Raw genomic sequence first — 27,087 nt, forward strand, 5'->3', positions numbered from 1 at the left:
AGCCAAATGCCGCTGTAAAGTGGAAGCCATAGATGGTATCATGTCTGGTTTTGCAGCAGAGGTCATTGGTGACTATTAGTTTCCTAAACTGTCATAACAAATAACCACAGCTTGGTGGCTTAAAACAACATAAATTTATTGTCTCAAAATTCTGGAGACCAGAAGTCCAAAACCAAGCAGGGCTGCATATCCTCCAAGGACTCTGTAGGGTAAGCCTTGTCTCTCCCAGTTTCTTGTGACTGCTGACAGACCTTGTCATTCCTTGGCTCATAGATGCATCACTCCCATCTCTGCCTCCATCTTTTTTCCCCCCTTTTTAAAAAAATACTTCTTTATTGATTTCAGAGAGAAGAAGGGAGAAGGGGAGAGACAGAAACATCAATGATGAGAGAGTCATTAATCAACTGGGGATTGAGCCTGCAACCCAGGTCCATGCACTGACCGGGAATCAAACATGATCTCCTGGATCTTAGGTCGATGCTCAACCACTGAGCCATGCCTGGCTGGGCTCTGCCTGCATCTTCACATGGAATTCTCCCCTGTGTTTCTCCTGTGTCTCAAATCTCCCACTACCTTGCTCTGATGACGACATCTTCATTGGATTTAGGGCTAACCCTAAATCCTGGGTGATCGCATCTCAAGATTCTTAACTTAATTACATCTTTTTTCCAGATAAGCTCACACTCACAGGTTTAAGGGTTAGGACTTGAACCTACCTTTTAGGAGGTTATTATTCAACCCACTACAGTGACCTTAGCAAAGCATGTGTGATGGAGTGGTAGGAGCCAAGGCCAGACTGGAGCAGTTTGAAGGAAATTCAGTTATGTAGACATACCTTGAGATTAAAAGGCACATGGGAGTGTTTGGATTTGACTTTTGTTTTTGTTTTGGTTTTGTTTTCTTAAGATTTTTTAAAATTGATTTTTACAGAGAGAGGAAGGGAGAGGGAGAGAGAGGAACATGCACGCCCCCTACTGGGAATCAAACCAGCAACCTTCCCATTCACGAGGGAGGACGCCCAACCAACTGAGCCACCTGGGCCAGGGTGGATTTGGCTTTTGTTGTTGTTTATTTTGTCTTTCAAGGGAGAAGAAACCAGATTACAATTCACATGCTAGGACAGCAGTGGAGGGAAAGTTTAAAGAAGCAGGAGAAAGGACAAATTCCTCAAGAAGGGAAGTCCTTGAGAAGTCAAGAGGGAGATGAACCCAAACACATGTGGAAATATTGTCCTTTGTACTGTTAAATGTAAACTGAGGCATATTAAATTTTTTAAGAGTTTATTTGAGCAGCACCAAACCCAGGAGCGATGAGGAGCACTCCACTGACAAGAGCTCAGGGAGAGACTTTTATAGAGAAAAGGCCAAGTAGGGAAATTATTGACTGGCTATAGTCAATAATGAATGGGAAGGGAAAACATGACTCAAGGGCTTTATTTTATTTTTGAAAGAATATGCATGTTTTTGTTTTTGTTTACAATTATTATAAGTCTTTTGGTTCTGTCTGACTAAATAAACATAAAATTTTTATATGCCCGGCTGGCGTGGCTCAGCAGTTGAGCAACAACCTATGATCCAGAAGATTGCAGTTCGATTCTCACGATTCCCATCCAGGGCTTTGCAGGCTCGATCACCAGTGAGGGGCATGCAGGAGGCAGCTGGTCAATAACTCTCTTATCATTGATGTTTCTGTCTCTCTCTCTCTCCCTCTCCCTTCCTCTCTCTGAAATCAATAAATACATTTTTTTTAAAAAAAGAAAAGAAAATTTTGATATGGGTTAGATGCACAGCATTAAGTAGAGAACTGAATTTCTCTGCAAAATGGCGTAACCAGAGAAGGTGCTCCCAGGGTCTGCATTCACCTTCAAACACTTGAAGGAAGTTCCCACCAGGTCCAGGCTGAGCCCAATATTGTTCAACATTTTAATTAATGGATTGGCATTCAAAATAACCTTGGTGAATTAAAGCCATGAATACAAACAGATTGCTTTATAGAATAGCTCTTACCTTTCAGGGGGTTGCCCAAGGGAGGTTTCTGGTGCTGGAAATGTTCTGAATCTTGACCTGGGAGCTTGTTAAATGAATATAATCATTGGTGAAATATTCATCAGGTTGTATACTTAAGATTCATTCATTTCACTGTGTACTTTGAAATTTAAAAGTTTGCACACAGACACAAAAGGTGAATGGCAGATGGGAGTGCAATTATCTTAGCAGAAAGAAGAAAGTTACAAAGTAGTCTGAGAAGAATACTAATGAGAAGCCCATTTTCTCCCCACGTCCCTAGAGGCAGTAGGTACCACAGAGGAGGGGATACAGCCATGGGTTGAAAATAGGAAAGGGGAGGTTTGAAAGTCTCATGAGATTGTTGGACCCCTCAGAGCTCCTTTTGCCTCCCACATGCAGACAAGTGGCCACTGACCACCACCCAAAACCCCTCAGCAAGGGACTGAAGAGTTATCTTTTGGAAAAAATAATGGGACACTGAGATTCTGGATTCAAGGTTACCAGGCCCAGCACAGAAAGTTTCTTTGGGGTGAGGTGGGGGGTGGGACAAGGCACAAGATTGTTTCTTTTCATCATAAACTGTAGAATACTAATTTATTACAATATCATGCTATTTTGATATTTTAAAAATTTAGAGTATAATATCAATATGCATAATTAATGATGAAATATATGGAGGTCATTAGGTAAACTCACATAGTGTTTACCAGAGTACAGTACAATGCAGTGTTTGACTCTCAGCATGACAACTTAAAAAGTCTGGATAAAGAACCAGAGAAAAACTGAATGTGATCAAAAATAAGTAATTACAGTGAATGCTTGTGTAATGTACTTCTTGGAAGTAGTTAAAAATGGAATGGCTTTAGAAGCAATCCTTCTTCATAGGAGGACTTGCCCAACAGAGATTTTGTGCTGGTAAAACCTGGTATGGATTACCAAATGGGTTACATTGACATCTGGGGGCTTTTTCATCCAAAACCATGTATATTTCATGTTTCCTTGGACTTCAAATTTATCTTTAGGGACCCCTTTAAAAGTTCCAGTGGTCTGTCTTATTCAATGCTATATAGTTCCTAAAATAGTGGTGGGCATACAGTTGGCATGATAAATGTTTGTTCAATTAAAAATTGGAGTCAGTTGTTTGCTGGTAAATGTGAAACGCCAGCTTTGAGGGTGACTGGGGAAGCATTTGCTGATTTCTGTGATGTTCATATGCCCACCATGGCCAACTTCAAGCTACCAGCAGAATCTTGCTGAATGCAGAGGGGAAAGAGAGATGTGCAACTGACTATTGTGAGCCTGGGCAAGCCAACTCCAGCACACCTTGATTCTGACTAATAAAATATACATGCTTATGACCAGCAATACTAGATTAATTCATGCTAAACTACATGAAATAATTTAATCCCTTAGTAAGGCCTACAAGGAGAATTTTGCTGTCACTTGGAAATGACCAACATTCAAACCAACAATTTTTTTTACTATTTATTTTTCTTTTAAACTTATTTCTGCTTGAAAAGAGCATTGGGGCAAAGTGGATGACTTAGTTTCAAAAATAATATACAAGCAATTATCTATCTTTCTGTATAAGCAATCCCCACTCTGTGGGCTGTGCTCCAAATGTTTCATTTGGAACCTAATATACTCTTCCATTCAAGGGTGACTAGGTTGCAAGACAATCACAAAACCCATAGGTATCAATGTAATAGTAGTATTTTGGGACATGCAGCCAGGGAAGTCTAGATTGTATGCACCTGGCCACCATCCAGCCAGGAGAAACCACACCGTTGGACCTGCCAACTGCCAACTTCTAGGAGAGTCAAGACTTCTGGCTGCACCCGGAGCAGACTCCCAGCTCTAAGCCATACCTGCACTGCTCTAATATCAAGAAAGTGACTCAAAGAACTTTCCCCTAGTAAGGGTGGCAGTGATACTGGTGGTGATGGTGGTGATGGCAGTAGTAGTAGTAGTAATAGTAATAGTAAACTGATATTATTGTTTCACATCTTTTCTAATATAATCCTTGTAATAACTGTGTGAGGTAAATGAAATTATTACCCTAATTTTACAGATGAGAAAAAGCAAAGTTTAGAGAGTTCGAGTCATTTGGTCAAGATCACTCAACTAGTAAGTGGGGAAGCCTCTTGCAAAAGGGTCCTTGACTCCGGGTGTAAACAGGAGATCATCTAAGGTCATCCTGCATACAAATAATTTAGAAAGCTCAAATAATGTTCATAAATTTTGTTCTGGGCTTCAATTTGGTGGACCTAATTAAAGCTTAAATAGACCTATTTGGTGTGATAGGAGCTAAATTTAGACGCAGTTTATAATACGATATTCTAAAATACAAAAGTAGCTTTAAAAATGAAACAACAGGATTAAAAAAAAAAGTCTTCCTGTAAAAACTGGTGAAATCCAAATGTAGTCCATACCTGAGTTAGTAGCAGTGTATACTAATGTTGACTTCCTAGTTTGACATTGGCGATGGTACATGGTTATTATGTAAGATGATATCACTGGGAAGAGCCGAAAGGTACATGGAAACTCTGTACTATTTTGAAACTTCTTGTGAGTCTTAAACTATTTCAGAATTTTTTTAATTAATAAAGTGCTATAAAGGGGGTACCATAGGACTAGATCCACTATCCCCATCTTCTCCTGACATCCTTTGTACTGTGGCCACTCAATATTTTCTATACTTTCATGTTTTGTAAAATGGATTTAAGTTAGTGTTTTAAAATATTTTTAGCATTTTTTGCCTTTTTAGGAAAAGCTGGACACTGCTTCTGAGAAGATTTGGCACTACTTCAGATAATTAAATGTTACCATTTCACCCAGACTGAGTTATTAACTTTTGAGACTTGAGCTCAACTAACCTGGATACCTGTTAAAGCATACAGTTGCAAAGCTAAAACAGGCTCCTGACTAATACGGGGTCACTACAGAACTGTATTCTGGTTTTTTTAAAACTCTAAAATGCAGCTCACCAATAAAACAACTTGGTGAAAATAAAATTATCAGGTTCCAAGCCTGTGCCTTTCTCATGATTTGCACAACAATATTAACTGTACAGCAGGTCCTCGAATAACATCGTTTCATTCAATGTCACTTCCTTATAACGTTGGTGAAGTGCCATGGGAACTTAACTCTTGTTTATCACAATTAGCCTATGGTAAAATTGGTTAAAGTCGCAGGACCTGTTTGTGATCTTGGGCAAAACACCTAAAGTTGCAGAACCTATCAATATCATCAACGACATAAAGGTATACTAAATATACCTTCGGTTCCTCCTACATTGCCACACAGAACGAAGTGTCTGTAGGTTTTTGGGGTTTTTGGTTAATCCTCATCTGAGGATACTTTTTCCATTGAGTTTTTTAGAGAGAGTGGAAGGGAAGAAGGGAGGGGAGAGGGAGAGGGAGAGGTAGAGGGAGAGAGAAAGAGAAAGAGAGAGAGAAATATCAATGTGAGAGAGACACCGATTGGTTTCCTCCCGCATGCGCCCCAACCGGGGCCAGGGATCGAACCTACAACCCAGGTACAGGCCCTTGACTAAGAATTGCTCTAACCACTGAACAACCAGGGCTAGAGTCTGTAGTTTTTTTAAAGCTGCAACACAAAATCTGAAATGTTACCCCAAAAAAATCTTTCAATAAGAAACCAAGTAGGCCCGGCCAGGCATGGCTCAGCGGTTGAGCGTCAACCTAGGATCCAGGAGATTGGGGTTCGATTCCTTGTCAGGGCACATGCCCGGGTTGCGGGTTTGATCAATGACTCTCTCATCATTGATGTTTCTCTCTCTCTCTCTCTCCCTCTCCTTTCCTCTCTCTGAAATCAATAAAGATATATTTTTTAAAAAAGAAAAAAAAAGAAACCAAGTAGGACAGACTGTGGACACAGGTTATAGAGACTGTATTTAGTCACAATGTCCCCCTTCTTCTCATTTTAACAAGGCTATTAAGATATAATAGCAAATACTTATATAGCACTTAATACATGCCCAGCACCATTTTCCCCCCATTGCTTTTCTGAGAGAGTGGAAGATAGAGAGAAACATTGATGTGAGAGGAATGCTTCGATTGATTGCCTCCCACATGCACCCCGACCAGGGCCAGGGATGGAGCCTGCAACCCAGATATGGGCCCTTGGCCAGAATCGAACCTAGGACCCTTCAGTCCATGGGCTGACACTCTAACCACTGAGCCAAATCAGCTAGGGCCCCAGCACCATTTTTTTTTTTTTAAATCTTTACATATATTAACTCTTTCAGTACTCAAGACATACCCTGTGAGGTAGATATATTATTCTTACCATATCCATGAGGAAACTGAGGCAGAGAATTTAGGCATTTTGCCCAAAATCACATAGTTATTAATGGTCAGTGGTAAAACTGGCCTTTAAAGTGAGGCAGTCTTGCCCCGCTGGGTGTGGCTCGGCGGTTGAGAGTCGACCTAGGATCCAGGTGATCGGGGTTCGATTCCCGGTCAGGGCACATGCCCGGGTTGCGGGCTCGATCAATGACTCTCTCATCATTGATGTTTCTATCTCTCTCTCCCTCTCCTTTCCTCTCTCTGAAATCAATAAAGATATATTTTTAAAAAATAAATAAATATAAATAAAATAAAATAAAGTGAGGCAGTCTGGCTCCTAAGGCCACTACAGTACACTTCCTCACCATATATTTTCTCAGAGAAAGAAAGTGCTTGTTATTTTTCCCCTCCTTTTTAACAGCAATTAAAACTCTTGGCTGAGGCATCTCTGAATTGTCTCTAGTTGAAATAGGAAACGGAGAGAGGCGATCAGCTCACAATCTGTTCTGACCACCCATGCCCCCTTTCCCTTTTATTCATGCTCCCCCCAAACATACATACTGACCCTGAGCTATAACTTCAAGGTCGACAGGCAACTTGACAAGTCTATCCAATACCAAAGCTGAACTCTTTAAAAAAAAACTAAAAACGAACAAAACAAAAAAACACACACATGAATCACTGTGGCATCCAGTTTCTATTCAAAAAAAACTCCAGTCCATCTTTTAATTTTTTTGAAAAGTTCCTGACATTACAGAACTAAACTGAAATGTATTAATATTCCACTCTTACATTTCCATGACAAAAAAAATTTTCATAAGCCAAAAAAACACAAAAACCAACAGGGAGAAGTTTTTAAAACTAAATATGGATCTCAGCAATAACAGCTTAACAGAGAAAGGATTTAAAATGCTTTAACTAGAAAATCAAGAGTGGCTAATAAAGTGTGTACAAACTGAAAATTTACGAACTATTTAAAACCTGGAATCGCTCACTGTTCAGAAACTACATAGATGGATCATGGGTGGTGGTGAACAGCAGAAAGGGATGAATCTGCATTGTTCTAACTGCTCCCCATGCCACCTGTCTCCTAAGAAAGCCTGACATTGATTAGATATTGAGCCAGGCTAATGCTAGCAGTAGATCCAGTGATGGTAACCTGCCTATCAGTAGATCCTTCCACTAAGTTCGCAATTTTGATCTGCGCCCCAGACATCTGACGGATCTCATTGATTTTGGTGCCTTGACACCGGTTATGCAGCCAATCAAATAATTTGGAATGGTGAGTTCAAGAGAGGTAGTCTGAGCAGATGCATCCAAACCTGCCCAACAGCCTTTCTCCGCTGCAGAGCTGGATTTAATGCCACTGAATCCGGTGTTCTCATGCGTCATGGGCAAAGGAGACTGTTGCATTGCCAACTGGTGCAGCTTGGTCAAATCTGGCTGTGGGATGGCATACTGTCCTTGAGGGTATAGGCCTCTAGAGGTGGTCCCTCCAGGTCAGGGTTGAGGCACGTGGACAGGGTAGTGTGGGGAAAGCTCGCACGGTCGCTGCCTGTGCTGTGCCTGGCCTGATTACTGCAAAGATGACCAGAGAACTGGACGGCTTGGGCCCATACGGGATGGTCACGCCCTTCGGGGGGATTCCAACCAACATGACCACGCAGATCTGTTTCACACACTCAGTGAAGGATTGCGGAATGTCAGCAATAGCGATGGCCCGCTCAGTTGAGTTGGGGGGCATATCCCCTGCCACCTGGACCTGAGCCCCTGTACTCTGTATTTCCTTGATCTTGCAACCACCTTTCCCAATGAGAGAGCCACACTGACCAGCAGGGACCACCAGCCTCGGGGTGACTGGGGGTCTACTGGCAGCTGTGCTATTGGTCATAGAGCTGCTGATGTCCTCTTCCAGTTTGCCAATGATCATAGCAAAGGTTTTCAAGATGGCATTAGTGGGTCCAGCCAAAGTGACAATTCTCTCAAGACAATTCCCTTCTGAGATGTTGATACGGGCACCACTCTCCTCGTGCATCTTCTTAACTGATTCTCCTCTCTTTCCGAGGATACTGCCAACTTCCTTTCCATGCATAAGTAGCCAGATGGTGAGAGTGACATTTAATCCTCCTTCAAACACACTGGTGTCCACCTCGAGCAGTTTTCTGGGGAGCTGGACTTTGAGCGGTCAAGTCTTTGGTGACTGGTGGAGGGGGCGGTAAAAGCCAAAAACTGGAGGCCGGAGGCGACTGAGGGGAAAGGAGGAGCAGGAGGGAAGGGGAAGGGCGGGAGGCCAGGGGCGAACAATAGGGGCAGGTGGGAAGGCGAGCCCCCTCCCCCTCAGGCGGGTGGAGGAGGAAGGGAGGGATGGAAGAGGAGGAGGAAGAGGGAGGGGGGTGAAGGAGGAGGGAGGGGGGGTGGGGGTGGAGGAGGAGGGTGAGGAGGGGAGGAGGGTGAGGAGGGAAGGAGGGAGGAGGAGGAGGGAAAGAGAAAGGGGGCTGGAGGAGGAAGGAGGGGGTGGGGGATGGAGGAGGAGGGGAGGGGAGGGGGGGAGGGGGGAGGGGGAGGAGGAGGGGAGGAGGGAGGGGTGGAGGAGGAGGGGGAGGGGGAGGGGGAGGGGAAGAGGGGAGGAGGGAGGGGGCTGGAGGAGGAAAGAGGGGGGTGTGGGATGGAGGAGGGAAGGAGGGGGAAGGGAAGGGGAAATGGAGGAAGGGAGGGATGGAAGAGGAGGAGGAAGAGGGAGGGGGGTGGGGGTGGAGGAGGAGGGTGAGGAGGGAAGGAGGGAGGAGGAGGAGGGAGGGGAGGAGGAGGGGAGGAGGGAGGAAGGGGGAGGAGGAGGGGAAGAGAAAGGGGGCTGGAGGAGGAAGGAGGGGGGTGGGGGATGGAGGAGGCGGGGAGGGGGAGGGAGGAGGAGGGGGAGGGAGGAGGAGGGGAGGAGGGAGGAAGGGAGGGGAGGAGGGAGGGGGCTGGAGGAGGAAAGAGGGGGGTGTGGGATGGAGGAGGGAAGGAGGGGGAAGGGGAGGGGAAATGGAGGAAGGGGGTGGGGAGAGGAAGGGGGGAGGGGGATGGAGGGGGAGGGGGAGGAGGGGGAGGGGGAGGAGGGGGAGGGGGAGGAGGAGGGGAGGAGGGTGGAGGAGGGGGAGGAGGAGGGGAGGAGGGAGGGGGCTGGAGGAGGAAAGAGGGGGGTGTGGGATGGAGGAGGGAAGGAGGGGGAAGGGGAGGGGAAATGGAGGAAGGGGGTGGGGACGGGGAGGAGGGAGGGGAGGAGGGAGGAGGGTGGAGGAGGGGGAGGAGGAGGGGAGGAGGGAGGGGGCTGGAGGAGGAAAGAGGGGGGTGTGGGATGGAGGAGGGAAGGAGGGGGAAGGGGAGGGGAAATGGAGGAAGGGGGTGGGGAGGGGGAGGGGGGAGGGGATGGAGGGGGAGGAGGGAGGAGGGGGATGGAGGGGGACGGGGAGGAGGGGGAGGAGGAGGGGAGGAGGGAGGAGGGTGGAGGAGGGGGAGGGCGGGGGAAAGGTACCGCCGGGCAGGTAGAGTCCGGGAGAGGGCGCAGGCCGCGGCTCCCCCACCTCGGCTGCTGCCTCTGCTGGTCTGGGCCCAAAGCCAAACTCTTTGGGCTAGTGGTTCACAGTCATAACGACCAAGTGGTAGGTTGATCTGGGACTTTCCCGGTTTCATCATTGAAAGTTTCAGGGCATGGAAACCCCCTTCCCCGCGACCCTGGGCAAACCAGGTCTGTGCTCTAGAATCACCCCGAAAGCTGTTTAAAAGTTGATCCCTGGGATAGCACCCCTTCTTCCTGGAACCCTGCCCCCAGACTGGGGGTGCTGCGAAGGAGCAGACGCCCTATTTTCTAAAGGCTCCCCAGGAGATTCCGGGGCGTGCGGGGTTGAGGCTCCCTGCGCACTGCGGTACCAAGCACGGCCCGGGGCTCCGCGACTCTCAGGGCTCCTCACCCGCATTTCCCCAGGCCCGCAGCTCCGCCCTCACAGCTTCACCTAATGCAGGGTCTCAGCCGCGGCTTTGCACTAGGATCGCCTGTGAAGCCCTTAATAGCTACCAGTTTAGGAATGTAAAATGCTGCAGCCGCTTTGGAAAACAGTTTGGCAGTTTCTTTAAAAGTTAAACATACAGCCAGGTCGGCGTGGCTCAGTGGTTGAGTGTCGACCCATGGACCTGGAGGTCACAGTTCGATTCCCGGTCAGGGCACATGTGGGGATTGTGTGCTCCATCCCCAGTCAAGGGCATGCAGGAGGCAGCCGATCAATGACTCTCATCATTGATGTTTCTATTTCTCTCTCTCCCTCTCCCCTCTCTCTAAAATCAATAAAGGCATATTATTAATTAATTAATTAATTAATTAATTAATTAAAAATAAATGTTAAACATACCCTTATTACATGATCCAGACATCACATTCCTAGATATTTACCCAAGAGAAATGAAATCATATGTCCACACAAAGATCACACAAATGTTCATAGCAGATTTATTTGTAAAAGCTCCAAACTGAAAACAACACAAATGTCCATCAACAGGCAAATGGATAAACAAATTGTTTATCCATGGAATCTTACTTAGCAAAAAAGAGGAATGAAGTTGATACATGCAACAACATGCGTGAATGTCAAAAATAATTATGTTGAGCGAAAGATCAGACCAAAAAAAATGTGCAGACTCTATGGTTCCATTTATATAAAATCCTAGGCAATGTAAACTAATCTAGAGTTAAAGATATCTCGTCAGTAGTTGCCTGGTGATAGTGGAAGAGGCAGGGTTAAGGAGGGGTGGGAGGGAAGAACTAGAAGGGAACACAGGGAAACTGGGTGTGATGGATATATTCCTTATCTTGAATGCAGTGATGATTTTATGGATATATACATATATCAAGAGTAACACCTTACTTTCTGGGACAAGATGGTGCCATCAGACTCTTAACAGTCTGATGATCAGAAGGACTGTACACAGTTAATGGACCACCACATTTTACAGAAAGAACAGTGTTTCCAAGGCAATCTGGGGGAAATTACAAAGTCTATACCTTTAGTAAGGATGGGACCTTGTTTGCCTGGGGCAAAGGAGAAAAAATAAATATTATCAGTGTCACTGACAAGGTACTGCAGCTTTAGCCAATAGAAGTTTCTTTAAGGTGAATAAGGTTACAATGCCATGGAATAAAAAAGCTACTGCTGTGTTGGTAATAACTGGTACAGATGTTGATAAGACAGAAGCTTCCTACTATGGGGAACAAATGCTGCGTTTCATTGCAACAAACGGAGAAAGTGCTGTAGTGCAAGTACCAAAAAGTAGCCCCATCTATGATGTAGTTTGGAATTCTAGTTCTACTGTGTTTTGTGCTGTTTATGGTTTTATGTCTGCCAAAGCTACAACTTGCAACTTGAAATGTGATCCTTTCCTGTGTTTGATTTTTGAACTGGTCCTCATAATGCAGCCTACTGTAACCCTCATGGACATGTTTGTACTAGCTGGATGTGGAAATCTGAGGGGACATATAGAAGTGTGGGGTGTTAAAAACTACAAACATTTCTAAACCAGTGGCCTCTGATTCTACATATTGTGCTTGGTGCCCAGATGGTGAGCATGTTTAACAGCCACATGTGCTCCCAGGTTACGTGCCAATAATGGGTACAGACTTGGCATTATACTGGCTCTGTCTTGCACAAGTATGATGTGCCGTCGATGCAGAACTATGGCAAGTTTCTTGGCAGCCATTTTTAGATGAAATATTTCCAGCAAAAACAATAACTTACCAAGCAGTTGCAAGTGACGTACCCAGTGAAGAACCTAAAGCTGCAACGTCTTCTAGACCCCCAGCTTTAATAAGTAAACCAAACACCAATTCCAAACTGCATGAGGAGGAACCACCTCAGAATATGAAACCACAACCAGGAAATAAGACATTATCAAAAACAGCCCTTAAAAATCAAAGGAAACATGAAGCTAAGAAAGCTGCAAAGCAGGAAGCAAGAAGTGACAAGAGTCTAGATTTGGCACCTACTCCTGCCCCGCAGAGCTCAGCACAAAATATTGTCTCTTAGTCAACTTCTGGAAAGCTTGAGGCAGACAAGAAAATCAAGAACCTAAAGAAGAAATTGAAAGCAATCGAACAACTGAAAGAACAAGCAGCAACTGGAAAACAGCTAGAAAGAAATCAGTTGGAGAAAATTCAAAAAGAAAAAGCCCTCCTCCAGGAGTCGGAAGATTTGGAACTGGGTATTTAAAGATTCACAGAAAGCAAGTTGGTTACCAGAAATCAGTGAAAACACATCTTCTATTAAGTTCACTGGTGTACACAGAATATTCATGCGTCCACATTTAACATTCATCTATAATTTTAACCACTTTTCCATATGTGTAAAATTATTTATTAAGTCCTATTAAATTGATCTTTGCATCCTTTATCCTGTATCATGTTAACATATGATATAAAAAAGGGACACATGAATTTTTTAGCTAAGTTTGACAGATTGAAAGACAAATGTCATTGTTTTTTAGTAGGGGATGGTATCTTCCATATAAATGAATAAAGACATTTTATTTTTTTAATAATGTTCTTTTTATTGAATTTATTGGGGTGACATTGGTCAATAAAATTATACAGGTTTCAGGTATAAAATTCTACAATACATCATCTGAATATTGTACTGTGTGTTCAGCACCCCAAGTCAAGTCTCCTTCCATCGCCATTTATCGCAGTAAAGACATTTTAAATTAAAAAAAAAAAAGAGTACAACTTAAATAGATACAGTTTTTTAAATATTAATAAAGCTGTTCAAAACAACAACAACAACAATAAAACTCTCAATATTCAGGCCCCATCCCAAGAGATTCCATTTCATGGCCAAAGCCAGTGCTCCTTAAAGGACTCAGGCAGTTCTTATGTGCAGTCCTGGTTGAGAACCACTGCATTAATGCCTTTTACTGGAGTTTCTCCCCCAAACCACTGAAAGGATTAGTGACAATAAGGAAATGGAGGGCAAGGAGTCAGAGAAGGGAGAAGTGTTAGGATGATGATGTTCATGATGATTAAGTCCAAACTGGCTTAAGAGATGGCTTCAGCAGAGAATAGCTGGCTCCACTAGGTGGCATCTGGACACTTCTCTTTAGCATGATTTCCAGAGGAACTGGAAATTTAGGGCCCTAGCTGCCTGAGGTATGTGGTGAAAGGGAGTGCTGAACAGACAAAGGTACACAGGCTCCTAGGAACAAAAACTATCAGCAACTTGGAAAGATGTCAGCAGGGTCCAATGTGCTCTCCTGGGTCTGACGTCATAGGCAGAGTGAATTCAATTGCTGCAATTTCAGTGTCATTTGAGGTTCAAAGATTAGAGCTATTTATTCAGAGACTGAGTAACTCCTGGAGAATAAGTAAAGTTCTCAAGCAAAAGACCAAATATCTTGAGCCTGGAGCACCAAGCAGAAATCACTGTCTCTCTGGAGACACATAGTCTCTCTCCCTTCATGAGGATCAATCCTTACATTTTTTACTTTGTTTTTCCTAGGCCACTCAGTCAAAGGACATCATGACCAGCCCCCTGTTTGTTGTGACCCAGGTCCTCCTCTTCTGCTTTCTATGGCCATTATCCCCTCTGAAGGGTCCCTCTCCATTTTAGTCCCACTGCCATAGTCTGGCTTCTGCTGTGCTGGGCCACAGTCACTTTCCTAAGTGATCGCACATATTTAGTCAACCCTAAAGGGTCAAGCATTTAGGTGATCATAATTTAGAGGAGGGCACTTAATTTAGGTTTGCTGTTTGTGCTTCATATCTGGAACATAAAGCAAGTCCCCAAAGGATGGATCAAAACACATTGAGGAATAAGAGCCCACATCAGTAGTTTTCAAATTCTCCCTAAACCCACTGAAAGGATTAATGACAATAAGGAGATGGAGGGCAAGGAGTTAGAGAAGGGAGAGGTGTTAGAGGTCCAACCAGGCCCTCAGGTCCACAAGCTATGGAGCAATGCACCTGCTTTGTCAGCTTAGTTCTGTCAGGACTCCCCAGTCTCCAGTTAATTCTGTCATCAGAATCACTCAGGCTGCCAGCCATGCCTCTGTGAGAAAAGCACAGCTAAAGTAGCTTAGATAATGGGCCCCTGTGAATCCAGTGCAGTACTCTCTTCTATCTGTTCTACACGTGGGGATTCCACTTACGATTTCTTTTTCTTTTCTTTTTTTTTATGTTTTTATTGGTTTTAGAGAGAGAGGGAGAGAGAGAAACATCTATGTGAGAGAGAAACATGGACAGTTGCCTCCCACACGCACCCTGGGACCAAACCCAAAACCTGGGTATGTGCCCTGACCAGAAATGAAGCCAGCCACCTTTTGGTGCAACACATGATAATCAACTGAGCCACACGGGCCAGGACCACTTACGATTTCTTTAAAGGATTCTGCTGCTAGAAGTTTACAAAGCACTCTCCTACGTTATTCTGAAGTATTCTCCTTACAAACCTAAGCCATGGTCACTTCAGAGAATGAGCTCCTTCCTTCCACAGAACACCTCCTCCAGACTTTGAAGACAGAGCAGCCACTATTCATAAAGTCTCCTTCTCTAGTTTTCCCAGATGTTCAGGGCACAGAATTCTCAAGGTAGGCCTGACCTCTGAAGGCTCAATCCCCACCATGTCCCTAGCACCTTGGCTACCTTCTTCTGTTTTCAGGCTTGGTTCAGTCTCCTGGCTTTGAGTTTCTGGCCTCTCTTCCCAGTCTTTATTTTTCAATTGCTTAAAAATATTATAAATGCTGAGTTGATTTTTAAAATTATAAAATACATAGAAGGTATAAAGAATCATAATCCATGAGCACATATGCACCCACCACTCAGGTAAAGAAAAATCTCATTACCATTACCCCTGGAGTGCTCCTCCATAAACCCAATCCCTTTCTTCTCACCTCCAAGGCAAACACTATGCTGAATTTTGTATGTACAATTCCCTTGCCTTTCTTAAGATTTCCTACATGTTTAAATCTGTAAACAATATATTGTTTAGTTTTGTATGTTTAACTTTATATAAATTGATTCATACAATATACTTTCTTGAGACAAAATGGGTTTTTTTTGTTTGGTTTTGGGGGTTTTTTTAAATCCTCACCTGAGGATATTTTTTCCATTGCTTTTCAGAGAGAGTGGAAGGGAGAGAGAAAAACAGAGAGAGAAAGAAACATCGATGTGAAAGAGACACATCGATTGGTTGCCTACTGCACGCACCCTGACCAGGTTGGAGATCAAGCCTGCAATTGAGGTACATGCCCTTGGTCAGAATCGAACCCAGGACCCTTCACTCCACAGGCTGACGCTCTAACCACTGAGCCAAATTGGTTAGGGAGACTATGTTTTTGAGGTTCACGCATATTGTTGCAAGTAGCTACAAAGCATTGCTGCAATGCTTTATTGTATTCCATTACGTATTCTATTACAGTTTCTTTAATCCATTCTACTCTGATGACCTTTGGGCTGTTGTCAGTGTTTCCTAGTATGAATAGAGTTGCTGTGAACATTCTTGTACATATCTCCTGGTACATGTATACAAGTGTTCCTCTAGGAATAGAATTTCTGGGTCATAGTGTAGAAACATGTTTATATTACCAAGATAATTACAAATCATTTTCCAAAGTGGATATTTAATTTATACTCCATTATCACTGACTGTTTTGTTACACTATATCCTTGTCAGCATTTGAAATTGTTCAACATCCTAATTTTTACCAGTCTGGTGCTTGTAAAATGACCTTTTTTGGGGGGTAGTTATAATTTGTTCATAGGATTGCTGATGAGGCTGAGACTAGTTTCTAGCCATTTGTCCTTCCTCTTCTTGAAGTGCCTGCTCCGGTGAAGGGTAAGGGCATAGGCTTCAGAGGCTGGACCACAAGGACAGAAGTCCCAGCCTACAGATTAGTTTCACAAATATAACAGTAACTGAGTAGAGGCCCTCCTAGCCACCTATATCCCACCTTGCTCAGAGACCCTCCCTCAAAACTACCATCAGATGGTCTCTGGCTCATAAGACCAGCCCATGCAGTCTAGTTCCACAGCAGAGATATTGGAGCTCAGGATCCAGACATGCTTCATGACCCACAATTGGGTAGAAAAAAACACACTGCCAGCACTGAGTTGCAGCCTGCTCACACCAAAGATGCTACTTAGGACTCTCCACTGGACATCTCCACAATTACCGAAGTTCCTTCTGTTATTAGTTCATCCTGTGTTATTAGCACATGAGGAGGTCTCATTCATTGGACCAACAAGTGTGACCAGAAAGGGGACGGGGCCCTAAGGGGGTCTGCCCATGGCTAACCAGTAGTGTGTGGGTTCTTTACTTTGCATAGGAAAAATTTCACAACACAAGTCTAGGTGATTTTTAGAGAACGTTTATTAAACCTGGGGAGAGTAAAACAAGAAAGGGCTGGGAAAATGAACCTAGGTTGGTCTGCTTTACCTAAGACGTCAGAAAAAGGGGCCCTTGGAGACAGGTTCAGGGGGTTTGCCCAGGAGGAACCGCCTCTGCCCACCGCTGCTCTGGTTGCAAGCCTCCTTGGGTCCCTTAGAGTTTAGGAGATGCATGCCTGTGGGGGGGGGAGGGGAGATGAAGGCAGACTCTGGAGATTATTCCACGGGGTCTTCCCTCCTAAAAGCATTTAAGGGTGGAGATCTTAGGGGAGGTCCCAGGGGAGGATCTCAGTAGAGTATTTACCAGCTTTCCAGGTGGGTCCTTTCCCGGTGGGGAGTCATTAGTCAGTGCAGCTACTCCTGAGGTCAGCCCAAGCATAGCTTATCTGGTTTACTGCTTTCCTCTGCCTGGAGCTGAACTACAACTGAGGCCTAGATGCTACCTTTAGGGAGGTGCCCATCTGCATCTGGCTCTAAATTGCTAGCCCTCTCAGTTTCCCCATTCCACTTACCAAGGAATTTTCCTAGCTTTTTACTTAACCTGCCTCACAAGTAGAGAGCAAAGGAACACACAGCCAAGCCCAGCCCTCGGCCCGGCGCTGGGGGATGGGCACCCGCCCACTGAAGCTCAGCACCCGTCTACCTCAAGCCTCCACCCCCCGGCCTCAAGGAACGCCGCGCCTTCCCCTCAGCGGCCAGTCGCAGCGCCTGTGAGCCCAGCGGGGGGCAGCGGGCTCCTGGCCACGTGACTATGCCTGCGGAAGAGGTGGAGCCGCACTGCCAACGCTGCCCGGTCGCCTAGCAACAGCCCCACGCGGACTGATGGAGGCCAACAACAGCAGGGAGCTCCAGGCCAGGAAGTATTTGGAAAAACATCGGATTATGGAGTTGCTGAACTATCTCACCAGCAACCTGCTCTTTTTCCAGCCACGTAAGGTCTTGCCTACCCCTCGGCTTTCTGTCCCCCACAGGCAGCGGTTCCCAGAAATTCCGGCTGTAGCCAGCCGGTCCTCCAGGTAACCCGCCGCCGCGCGCGCACACTCTCCTGCCTCTCCTCCCTTTGAGCCGTTGTGCTGCCGTTTAATGCTGTGGCCTTCAAGTAAATAAATACTCAGCGGCCTTTTGTGCCTAGCGCTGGCCAGGTTGCGGCGGAACTCAGGCCGGTGGGGCCGTAGGAGGGGAGAGAGTCGGCCCGCAGCCTGCGGCCTGGCTCCACCTCCTAGAACCATGTGACCGAGCAAAGGCCTGAAGCTCAGGCTCCTCTTTTGGAAAATGGCGGCAACAGTGCCGATCTCGTGGAAACGTGGGGAAGAGTAAATAAATGAATCACCCCTATGCCTCTCAAGGAACAGAGGTTTCCAATGTTTCCCCGACCTCAGAGTTTTTAATCTGGTAAGAGAATTAAACAATTGATAGGGTAAGACGGAACGGTGTTCTGGAGGAGAACGCTTTTCCTGATATTTTTTACACCTCTGACCCCCTTACAAAGTTTGAAACATTGCTTAATTTTTATGCTGTGATTTCAAAGTTATGTTAAGGTGAAAGTTATATTATGTTGATGGCCCTCTTAGCAGGATACAAAATTGTAATTTGCCGGCCTCCCTCCGCAGGAAGTGTCCAAAATGCCAAAATTACCCATGTCGCCCTTTAAACAAATGGAAATTCCGAACATTAGGACTTAGCAGAAAACCACCCAACCAGTATGATCGTGTTTAGGGTGATAGAGCCTTCTCTATTTGCTTTAAGTCAGTAAGACAATAGAAACCCTGCAACAAATAAAAATAAATAGAAAGTGAAAAAAAGTACAAAGGAATGCACCATTTTTAAATTTTTGTTTATTTTTTATTTATTTTTTTAAATATATCTTTATTGCTTTCAGAGAGAGGAAAGAAGAGAGAGAGAGAGAGAGAGAGAAACATCAATGATGAGAGAGTCATTGATCTGCACACCCCCAACTGGGGATCTAGCCCGCAACCCGGGCATGTGCCCTGCCTGGGAATTGAACCCCAATCGCCTGGATCCTAGGTCCACGCTCAACCGCTGAGCCACGCCCAGCTGGGCTAAAATTTTTGTTTATTGATTTGAGAGAGGAAGGGAAAACAAGAGCGAGAGAAATACCCATTTGTTTCTACAAATGCACTTTTTTAAAAAATCCTCACCCAAGGATATGTTCTTATTGATTTTTAGAGAGGGATGAAGGGAGAAAGAGAAACATCAATGTGAAAGAGAAACATCCATGTGAGAGAGAATATTCATCGATCACTTCCTATATGAGTCCTGGCTGGGAAACCTAGGTATGTGTCCTGACGGGAATCAAACCAGCAACCTTTTGGTGCACCAGCCCTGGACGACACAATACCAGCCGAGCCACACCAGCCAGATCCACAACCTTTAGCTATACGGGCTGGGAGGATGCTCCAACCACTGATCCACCAAACCAGGGTTCTTCCTTAATCTTTAATTGTTCCTTTTTTAAAAGCAGCATGTATTCTTGATTAGTGCTTCTCTTAGCTTTTGAGCATTTGAATTAACAGTTTTTTTGACATTTGATTTTGTCCTGTTATGTCCTATTTCTGTTTCCCTTGGGTTCTGTTTTCTGTTTGTTTATTATAGTTTCTGTATTTCATGTTGGAGACTTTCTTCAAATGTCATATGATCCTTTTCTATTCATATATATTAAAATGTGAGGCACCAAAAAGATGTTTGGAAGTTCTCTGTATATAGGCATGACAGTATACTAAAGGCTTTACTGTAAGTTACATTCATGCAATGTTAAAAATAAATTTGAGCCCGGCCGGGCGTGGTTCAGTGGTTGAGCGTCCACCTGGGATCCAGGCGATTGGGGTTCAATTTCCGGTCAGGGCACGTGCCCAGGTTGCGGGCTCTATCAATGACTCTCTCATCATTGATGCTTCTATCTCTCTCTCTCCCTCTCCTTTTCTTTCTCTGAAATCAATGAAGATATGTTTTTAAAAAAAATAAAAAATAAATAAATAAATTTGAGCCCTGGCCAGGTGGCTAAGTTGGTTGGGGCTTCATCCTGTGGTGTTGCAGGTTCGATTCCTGGCCAGGGCACATATCTAGGTTTAGGGTTCAATTTCTAGTCGGGCACATTTGTGAAGTGACCAAAAGATGTTTCTCTCACATCAATTTTTTTTTCTCTCTCTTCTCCTTCCTCTCTTTCTAAAAATCATTAAAAACATATCCTTGGGTAAGGATTAAAAAAAATGAATGCACTTTATTTGAAAAGCACTGGGGAGCCCCGGCCAGGTAGCTCAGTTGGTTAGAGCATTGTCCCCATATACCAAAGTTGCTGACTCCATCCTGGTTAAGGCACATACAAGAAGCAACCAAAGAATGCATAAATAAGTGAACAACAAATCAGTGTTTCTCTCTCCCTGCCTCCTTCCCTCTCTCTGTCTCTAAAATCAGTATATTTAAAAAATGTTTTAAAAGCACTGGGAAAAGTTTCTATCAAACTAGTTATTCTGAAAAGATCACTAGTAAGGTCTCAGTGAAATAACTGAACTGTTATTTTTGATGGCCTGATTTTAAAGCATTTGGTTTTTCAAAATAAATGTGTCATCACATTCATATTAACAACTTCTAATAATATTCATTAACATACAAATTTTAATTTTAATCTTCCCCATTTAACAAGTGATATTCATTACATAAAATATTTGTCAACATATATTTTTAACTCCATTTTTATTTTTATCAGAGTTATGTATGAGGTTTAAAAGTAAAAGAGCATGCCCTGGCTGGTTTTCTCAGTGGTTAGAGCATCAGCCTGTGGACTGAAGGGCCCTAGGTTTGATTCCGGCCAAGGGCACTGCACGTACCTCGGTTGTAGACTCAATCCCCAGCCTTAGTTGGGGTGAGTGTGGGAGGCAACCAATCAATATGTGCCTTTCTCCTTTCTACTCTCTCTGAAAAGCAGTGGAAAAAATATCCTCAAGTGAATATTAAAAAGAAAATCAAAAAGCATTATAAGGCTTATAATGAATAACAGCATTCGCTTCCCTATCCCAAATTCCTACTCTACAGAAAAGAAAAAAGATTTTCAACCCTTTATTTCCTTTGCTATTTAACTTGATATTTTCAATCACAGACTTATACTGCTACTTCTTTATGTTCCCACCTCAAGGTTTATATTTAGCTTTATACTGTAGAAGATGAAAATTTAGCTTTTACTCAAACACATGCACAAACACACTCACACCTGTTCCCACTCACCCCCATTTTCCCAGTAAAGTTGGAACACAATTTTTTTTTTAATATATCTTTATTGATTTCAGAGAGAGGAAAGGAGAGGGAGAGAGAGAGATAGAAACATCAATGATGAGAGAGTCATTGATTGAGCCCGCAACCTGGGCATGTGCCCTGACCAGGAATCGAACCCTGATCACCTGGTTCCTAGGTCGACGCTCAACCGCTGAGCCACGCCCTGCCGGGCTGGAACACAATTTTGGTATAACCAGTATTCACAATTTATGTTATTATTATTAGGCAAATATACACAGCTAATCCATGTAGTATGTTATGATTATATTCCCTTGGTTGTTTTCCCTGAAATTAATAGTAATACATTTTAAATATTTGCTTAAATTTTCTGTATAATGATCACTAATTCATATATATCCTCTTTTTATCACAAGTGTGGGTCTCCTCTCATTACATTTACATTCATCAGGTATTCACCAACCCCCACCCCATATTCCTAGCTCTCTGTCTTCCTGCTCCAGTCTGGACTGATCGCTAAATTGCCCTGCTATACAGTTATTCAGGGATTTCCCTCACTCTCATCCTAAAAATCCTCTTCTCTCTCCTGTGCTTAGTCTGTTTTACGGTACTTTGATCTCCCTTTCTTGCTTTTCCCCCTTCCTCCAATGGAACATATCCTCTAGTGGCTTCCTGAGTGTGCTTTGACTGGTAAATACTTTGAGAACTCACATGTACAAAAATGTCTTATCTTACACTCAAACATGATGATAACTAAGGTGGATACAATTCTCAGTTGGAAAATGTCATCCTCAGCATTTTGACGGCATTGTTCCATTGTCTTCTAACTTCCAGGGTTGTTCTGGTGAAGTCTATATTATATCATCAGATTCTTGATCTATGTATATGACGTTTTTTCTTTCTAGAAGTTTTTAGGATTGTTTTATCTTACCCCTGCTATTCTAAATGTTTACATGCCTTGAAGTGGGTCTGTTTTTGTTTTCTAATTCATTGTGCTGGGTACTTTGTGGTCTTTTTAAATTTGTAGACTTTCTGTTCTCTGCTCCCTTCCTGGCCTTTTCCTCTCAAGCTCTTTATTATGTTAACCAATTTAGTATCTTGAGAATTCTTTTTTTCCTTCAATACAAAAAGTTTTGAACCTATCTGACAAAAAACAATTCTCCTGTAAAAGGCATGGGGGTAGGGTAGGGATGGAGAGAATTTCTTAGCATTCTCTTAGCAGCAGGAACAAGGAAAGAAGGTCTGGGAATAGTTACACATTAATAAGGTAATCCCAATCACATAAATTATTTAAATAATTATCAATGTAAAAAACTGAGATGCTGTGAAGTCCTTGAAATAGCTCTACAAACTCCAGAATAGGGGAGGAAAAACCACAAATGAAGGAAACTTAGCTAAGATAAGGAGGGGGAAAGTTAAGGAAGAATTTGGCTGGCATCCAGGAAACATATACAATGCTTCTCAAAGTTTCCTGCCCAAGTCCTCCAAATAGCAGAGGAAAGGGGACTTGTACCTTTAGTGTCTGAGACCTTAGCCAGATGCTGCATAGCAAGTTTCTTTGAAATCACTTCTTTTACCCTAAAAGTGTGTTTTGTTCTTCAACAGATTTTTTTAATTAAAAAAAATTTTTTTGTTTACTGATTTGAGAGAGAGAGAGAGGAAGAGAGAAAAACATCATTTTGTCCTTCTGCTTATTTATGCATTCATTGGTTGATTCTTATATGTGCCCTGACCCAGGATCAAAAAGGCAACCTTGGTGTATTGGGGCAATGCTCTAACCAACTGAGCTACCGGCCAGGGCTATATTTCTTTCTTTCTTTTTTATATATTTTTATTGATTTTTAGAGAGAGAGGAAGGGAGAGGGAGATGGAAACATTGATGAGAGAGAAACATCAACATTGATCAGCTGCCTCCTGCACACCCCCTACTGGGGATCGAGCCCGAAACCTGGGCATGTGCCCTGACCAGGAATCGAACCAGTGAGCTCTTAGTACCTGGGTGGACACTCAACCACTGACCAACACCGGCCGGGCAGGCTATATTTATTTCTTAATATAAATGTTTCATAATACCAGAGTATGATTAATGCTCAGGAAGAAACATTATCTCTATCTTGAATCTTTGGGGAAGCCCCTCGAATTATGATATGTATCGCAGTTTGAAAACCTTGGACTGTAAGGGAGTTACAGAAAATAAGACTAGGCAGCTTGATTGGATTATTACTGTTGGGAGAACAGGTCCACAATCCCACATCTCGATTCCAGAATTCTGAAAACCAACAGATTTTCATAACTCCTTTAACAGCAAAACCTGACATAACCCGAAATCACTTTGCAGGAAAATATAGCCCCTAGCCACTTCCCAGTGACAATTCTGTGCCGTAAAAGGAGGAAGTATAAATTTTTAGGGAATGACTTGCAATTGTAATAACCCAAATGAGAAATAATGCTGTGGGAGTGGTAAGGATAAGATGAAGCTGAGAGGTATTGAGGAGAAAGACTCACTAGAGACCACCATGATTGACTACATTTGGAGGTTGCAGATGCTTCCCATATTTGAGTTAGTAGAGTGTGGTAAAGTCTTCAAGCTTTAGATGCACATTACCTGGATTCCTGCTAGCTGTGTGGCCTTGGGCAAGTAACTGTTGTGAGGAACAAATGAAGTAACCTATAGGAAATGCTTAGCACAGTACCAAGCACACAGTAAGGGCTCAACAAATACTAGCTATTATTATTAAGATGTTGAACTTGAGGCCCGGGTCAGGTGGCTCAGTTGGTTGGAGCATCATCCAGTACACCAAAAGGTTTCAGGTTTGATTCCTGGTCAGAGCACACACTTAGGTTTCGGTTTCGGTCCCCAGTCAGGGTGAGTATGGGAGGCAACCAATCAGTGTTTCTCTCTCTCTCTTAAAAAAAAAAAAAAGGAAAAAATGTTGAACTTAAGGTTTATCTCTCTTGAGGAACTGATTGTCATTATCAGCTGACATTTATGTAACTTAGGTGCTTAGTACATTTGGATCTTCCCTTCATGTTTTAAAAAGTTTATATTTTTATTATATATATTTCTGTTGTAAGCATTTTCAAGACGTTTTTAGAAGCAGGCAGAGTATAAATTATAGACTCCAAACATAAACATAGCATCTCATGTAGTCTAAAGGATATACAGCAATAAGCCTTCATCAGAGTAGCACACCAAGTACACCACTCACAAAAATTAACTCAAAATGGACTGACTCAAAGCCTAATACCATAAAACTCCTAGAAGAAAACATAGAGAAGAAGCTCCCTGACTTGGACTTAGCAATGTTTTTTGGATATCACAACAAAAGCACAAACAACAAAAGCAAAAATCACCAACTGGAACTACGTCAAACTGAAAAGCACCGCAAAAGAAACAATCAACAAAATTAAAAGGTAACCTATAGAATATAGGAGAAAATACTTGCAAGCCATATGTCAGATAAGGGGTTAATATTCCAAAACATATAAAGAACTCATACAACTCAATAATAATAACAAACAATCCAACTAAAAAATGGACAGAAAAACTAGACATTTTTTCAAAGATGATATCCAAAATGGCCAACAGGTACATGAAAAGATGCTTAACATCACTATCAGGGAAATGCAAATCAAAACTACAATGAGATATCACCTTACACCTGTTAGAATGGCTGTTATCAAGAAGGCAAAGGTAAGTGTTCGTGAGAATGTGGAGAAAAGGGAACTGCTGGTAGGAATCTAAATTTGTTCAGCCACTATGGAAAATATGGGGGTTCCTCAAAAAATTTAAAACAGAACTACCATATCCTCCAGCAATTCTACTTCTAGGTATGTATCCAAAGGAAATAAAAACAGGATATTGAAGAGATACATGCACTCCCATGTTTATTGCAGCATAGCCAAGTTATGGAAAAAACTAAATGTCTGTCAGTGGAGGAATAAAGAAAATGTGATATATACCTATGATTAAATATTTATTCAGCCATGAGAAAGAAGGAAATCCTGCCACTTGCAACAACATGGATGAACCTTGAGGTCATTATGCTAAGTAAGATAAGTCAGAGAAAGACAAATACTGTAAGATATCACTTAGAATGGTAGAGGGTGGGAGAATAGGAGAGATGTTTAAGGATACAAACTTGCAACTACTAGATAAGTCCTGGAGATCCAATGCACAGTGTAGAAATTATAGACAATTCTATATTATAAACAAAAAATAAGAGACTATATCCTTATTATTCCCACCACAAAAAAGAAATAATCAATTTGAAGTGATACAGGTGTTAGCTAATGCTATAATGACAATCATATTGCAATATATAAATGTAACAAATCAACATAGTATATGCCAATTATATCTCAATTAAAATACAGAGGCATTTTCTTTTAGAGATATACACTCAAATAGTTACTAATGAAATATGATTGCTGTGATTTACTTCAAAATAATATAGGAAGAGGGGAACTGGATGAGATTATATTGAAATAAGACTGGCCACAAATTGTAACAATTGAAGTTGTTGATGGATTCATTATACTTTTCTGTTTTTACATGTGTATAAAATTTTCAATGATGACGTAAGTTTAAAAAAAATTATAACTACATGTATGTGTGCATATATATACATATATGCTTATATATATGTACATATATATATGGTGTGGCATCTGTCATCTAAGCTGGTCCACCTTAACTTCTTTTAGCTTCTTTTCATAACTGACCTGCATTATTTCTGTAAAGTAGATCTTGATTTTTCATTTTTCACATTTCTTGAGAGAGCCTGTTTATCCAAAATACTGCTTTTGTCAGAAATGAACATTTATGCTTCCTAATTGGAAGACTATATTAATCTAAGAATATTTTTATTTTATCCCTTCTTTCAGCGGCTACCTTCTTTCCTGCATCATGCTGTTTTTAAAAAAAATATGTTTTATTGATTTCAGAGAGAGAAAGTTAAAGGGACAAAGAGGGAGAGAGATACATCAATGAGCCATTGATCGGCTGCCTCCTGCACGCCCCCTACTGAGGATCGAGCCGGCAACCTGGGCATGTGCTGTGACCTGGAATCGAACCTCTCTCTACCTCCTGAGTCATGGGTCGATGCTCACCTCCCAAGCCACACAGGCCAGTGCATCATGCTCTTTCAATTTTCTTGATTTTCAGCTCTGTCTGCATATTAGAATCATCTCAAGTGCTTTTTCAAAAAAATGCCCAGGCCTAGTCTCTGGACTTTTTTATTCAATCATCTGTGGTAGAGCACAGATTACTCATATGTAATTAATATTAAGTTTTCAATATCTTGCCTTTGTCACAAGCCAGGTCTGTATCCCCAGTGCCTTGAACCATAGGTATTTAATAATTGTTAAATGATTTATTCACTTGTGACATATTTTATTTTCATATTAGAAAGAATTGGAACTATTTTTTTACAGATAAACCAAGAGAGTACTTAATATCTCTATTGGAACGACTGAGAATTGCCAAAATAACAGGTGTGGCTTTTCCTTTCTTTATGGATCACACTAACATTGCGGCTATGTTTGAGATGATGGACTCCTCAAATAAAGGCACCATATCATTTGTGCAGTACAAACAAGGTCAGTGTCCAATACAAATTCACACAGTCATTCCATAACTTTCTCTAGCTGAAAATAATTCACTTTGTAGACTTTCCTTCTCATTTTGACTTTTACAGCCCTAGATACCCTGGGTCTATGTACTGCAGATGAAGTTTTAAAAGATGATGGACATGGAATAACTTTGGATAAATTCAAGCATGAAGTGTAAGTTCATTTTCTCTAATGAGTAATATTTAAAGAATGTGGCATGATTTTGAAGTATAATAAATACCTTTTAAAACAGGTTTCTACCTTTTTAAGATTTCTTAAATTGATTTTTAGAGAAAGAGGGAGAGGGAGAGAGAGAAACATCAATGTGAGAGCAAACCATTGGTCTGCTGCTTCCTATGTGCCCCCTCGGGGATTGAGCCTGCAACCTGGGCATGTGTCCTGACCGGGAACTGAACCAGCAACCTTTCAGTGCATGGGACGATGCCCAACCAACTGAGCCATACCAGCCAGGGCCAGGTTCCTACCTTTTGATAGAAATGTTCAGCTGACT

General features: G+C 42.6%; 1 protein-coding gene and 2 pseudogenes across 2 annotated transcripts in view; 2 read left to right on the plus strand and 1 right to left on the minus strand.

The window, feature by feature from the left end:
- Positions 1 to 7,253: 7,253 nt before the first annotated feature.
- On the minus strand, positions 7,254 to 9,988 carry LOC107530825 (poly(rC)-binding protein 2 pseudogene; annotated as a pseudogene).
- An 18-nt stretch (positions 9,989 to 10,006) lies between these two features.
- LOC107530823 (eukaryotic translation initiation factor 2A pseudogene) lies at positions 10,007 to 12,552 on the plus strand (annotated as a pseudogene).
- A 4,983-nt stretch (positions 12,553 to 17,535) lies between these two features.
- EFCAB10 (EF-hand calcium binding domain 10) overlaps positions 17,536 to 27,087 on the plus strand; it is a 36,492-nt gene continuing 26,940 nt past the window's right edge. For both annotated transcript variants that reach the window (XM_087821100.1, XM_016204761.2), the window contains exons 1-3: positions 17,536 to 17,649; positions 26,400 to 26,564; positions 26,663 to 26,750. In XM_087821100.1, the coding sequence (XP_087677226.1) occupies positions 17,541 to 17,649; positions 26,400 to 26,564; positions 26,663 to 26,750 (362 nt within the window). In that variant the 5' untranslated portion in view covers positions 17,536 to 17,540. The remainder of the gene's footprint in view (positions 17,650 to 26,399; positions 26,565 to 26,662; positions 26,751 to 27,087) is intronic.

The sequence above is a fragment of the Miniopterus natalensis genome, chromosome 10, assembly GCF_054644295.1.
Source record: "Miniopterus natalensis isolate mMinNat1 chromosome 10, mMinNat1.hap1, whole genome shotgun sequence".
Lineage (NCBI taxonomy): Eukaryota > Metazoa > Chordata > Mammalia > Chiroptera > Miniopteridae > Miniopterus > Miniopterus natalensis.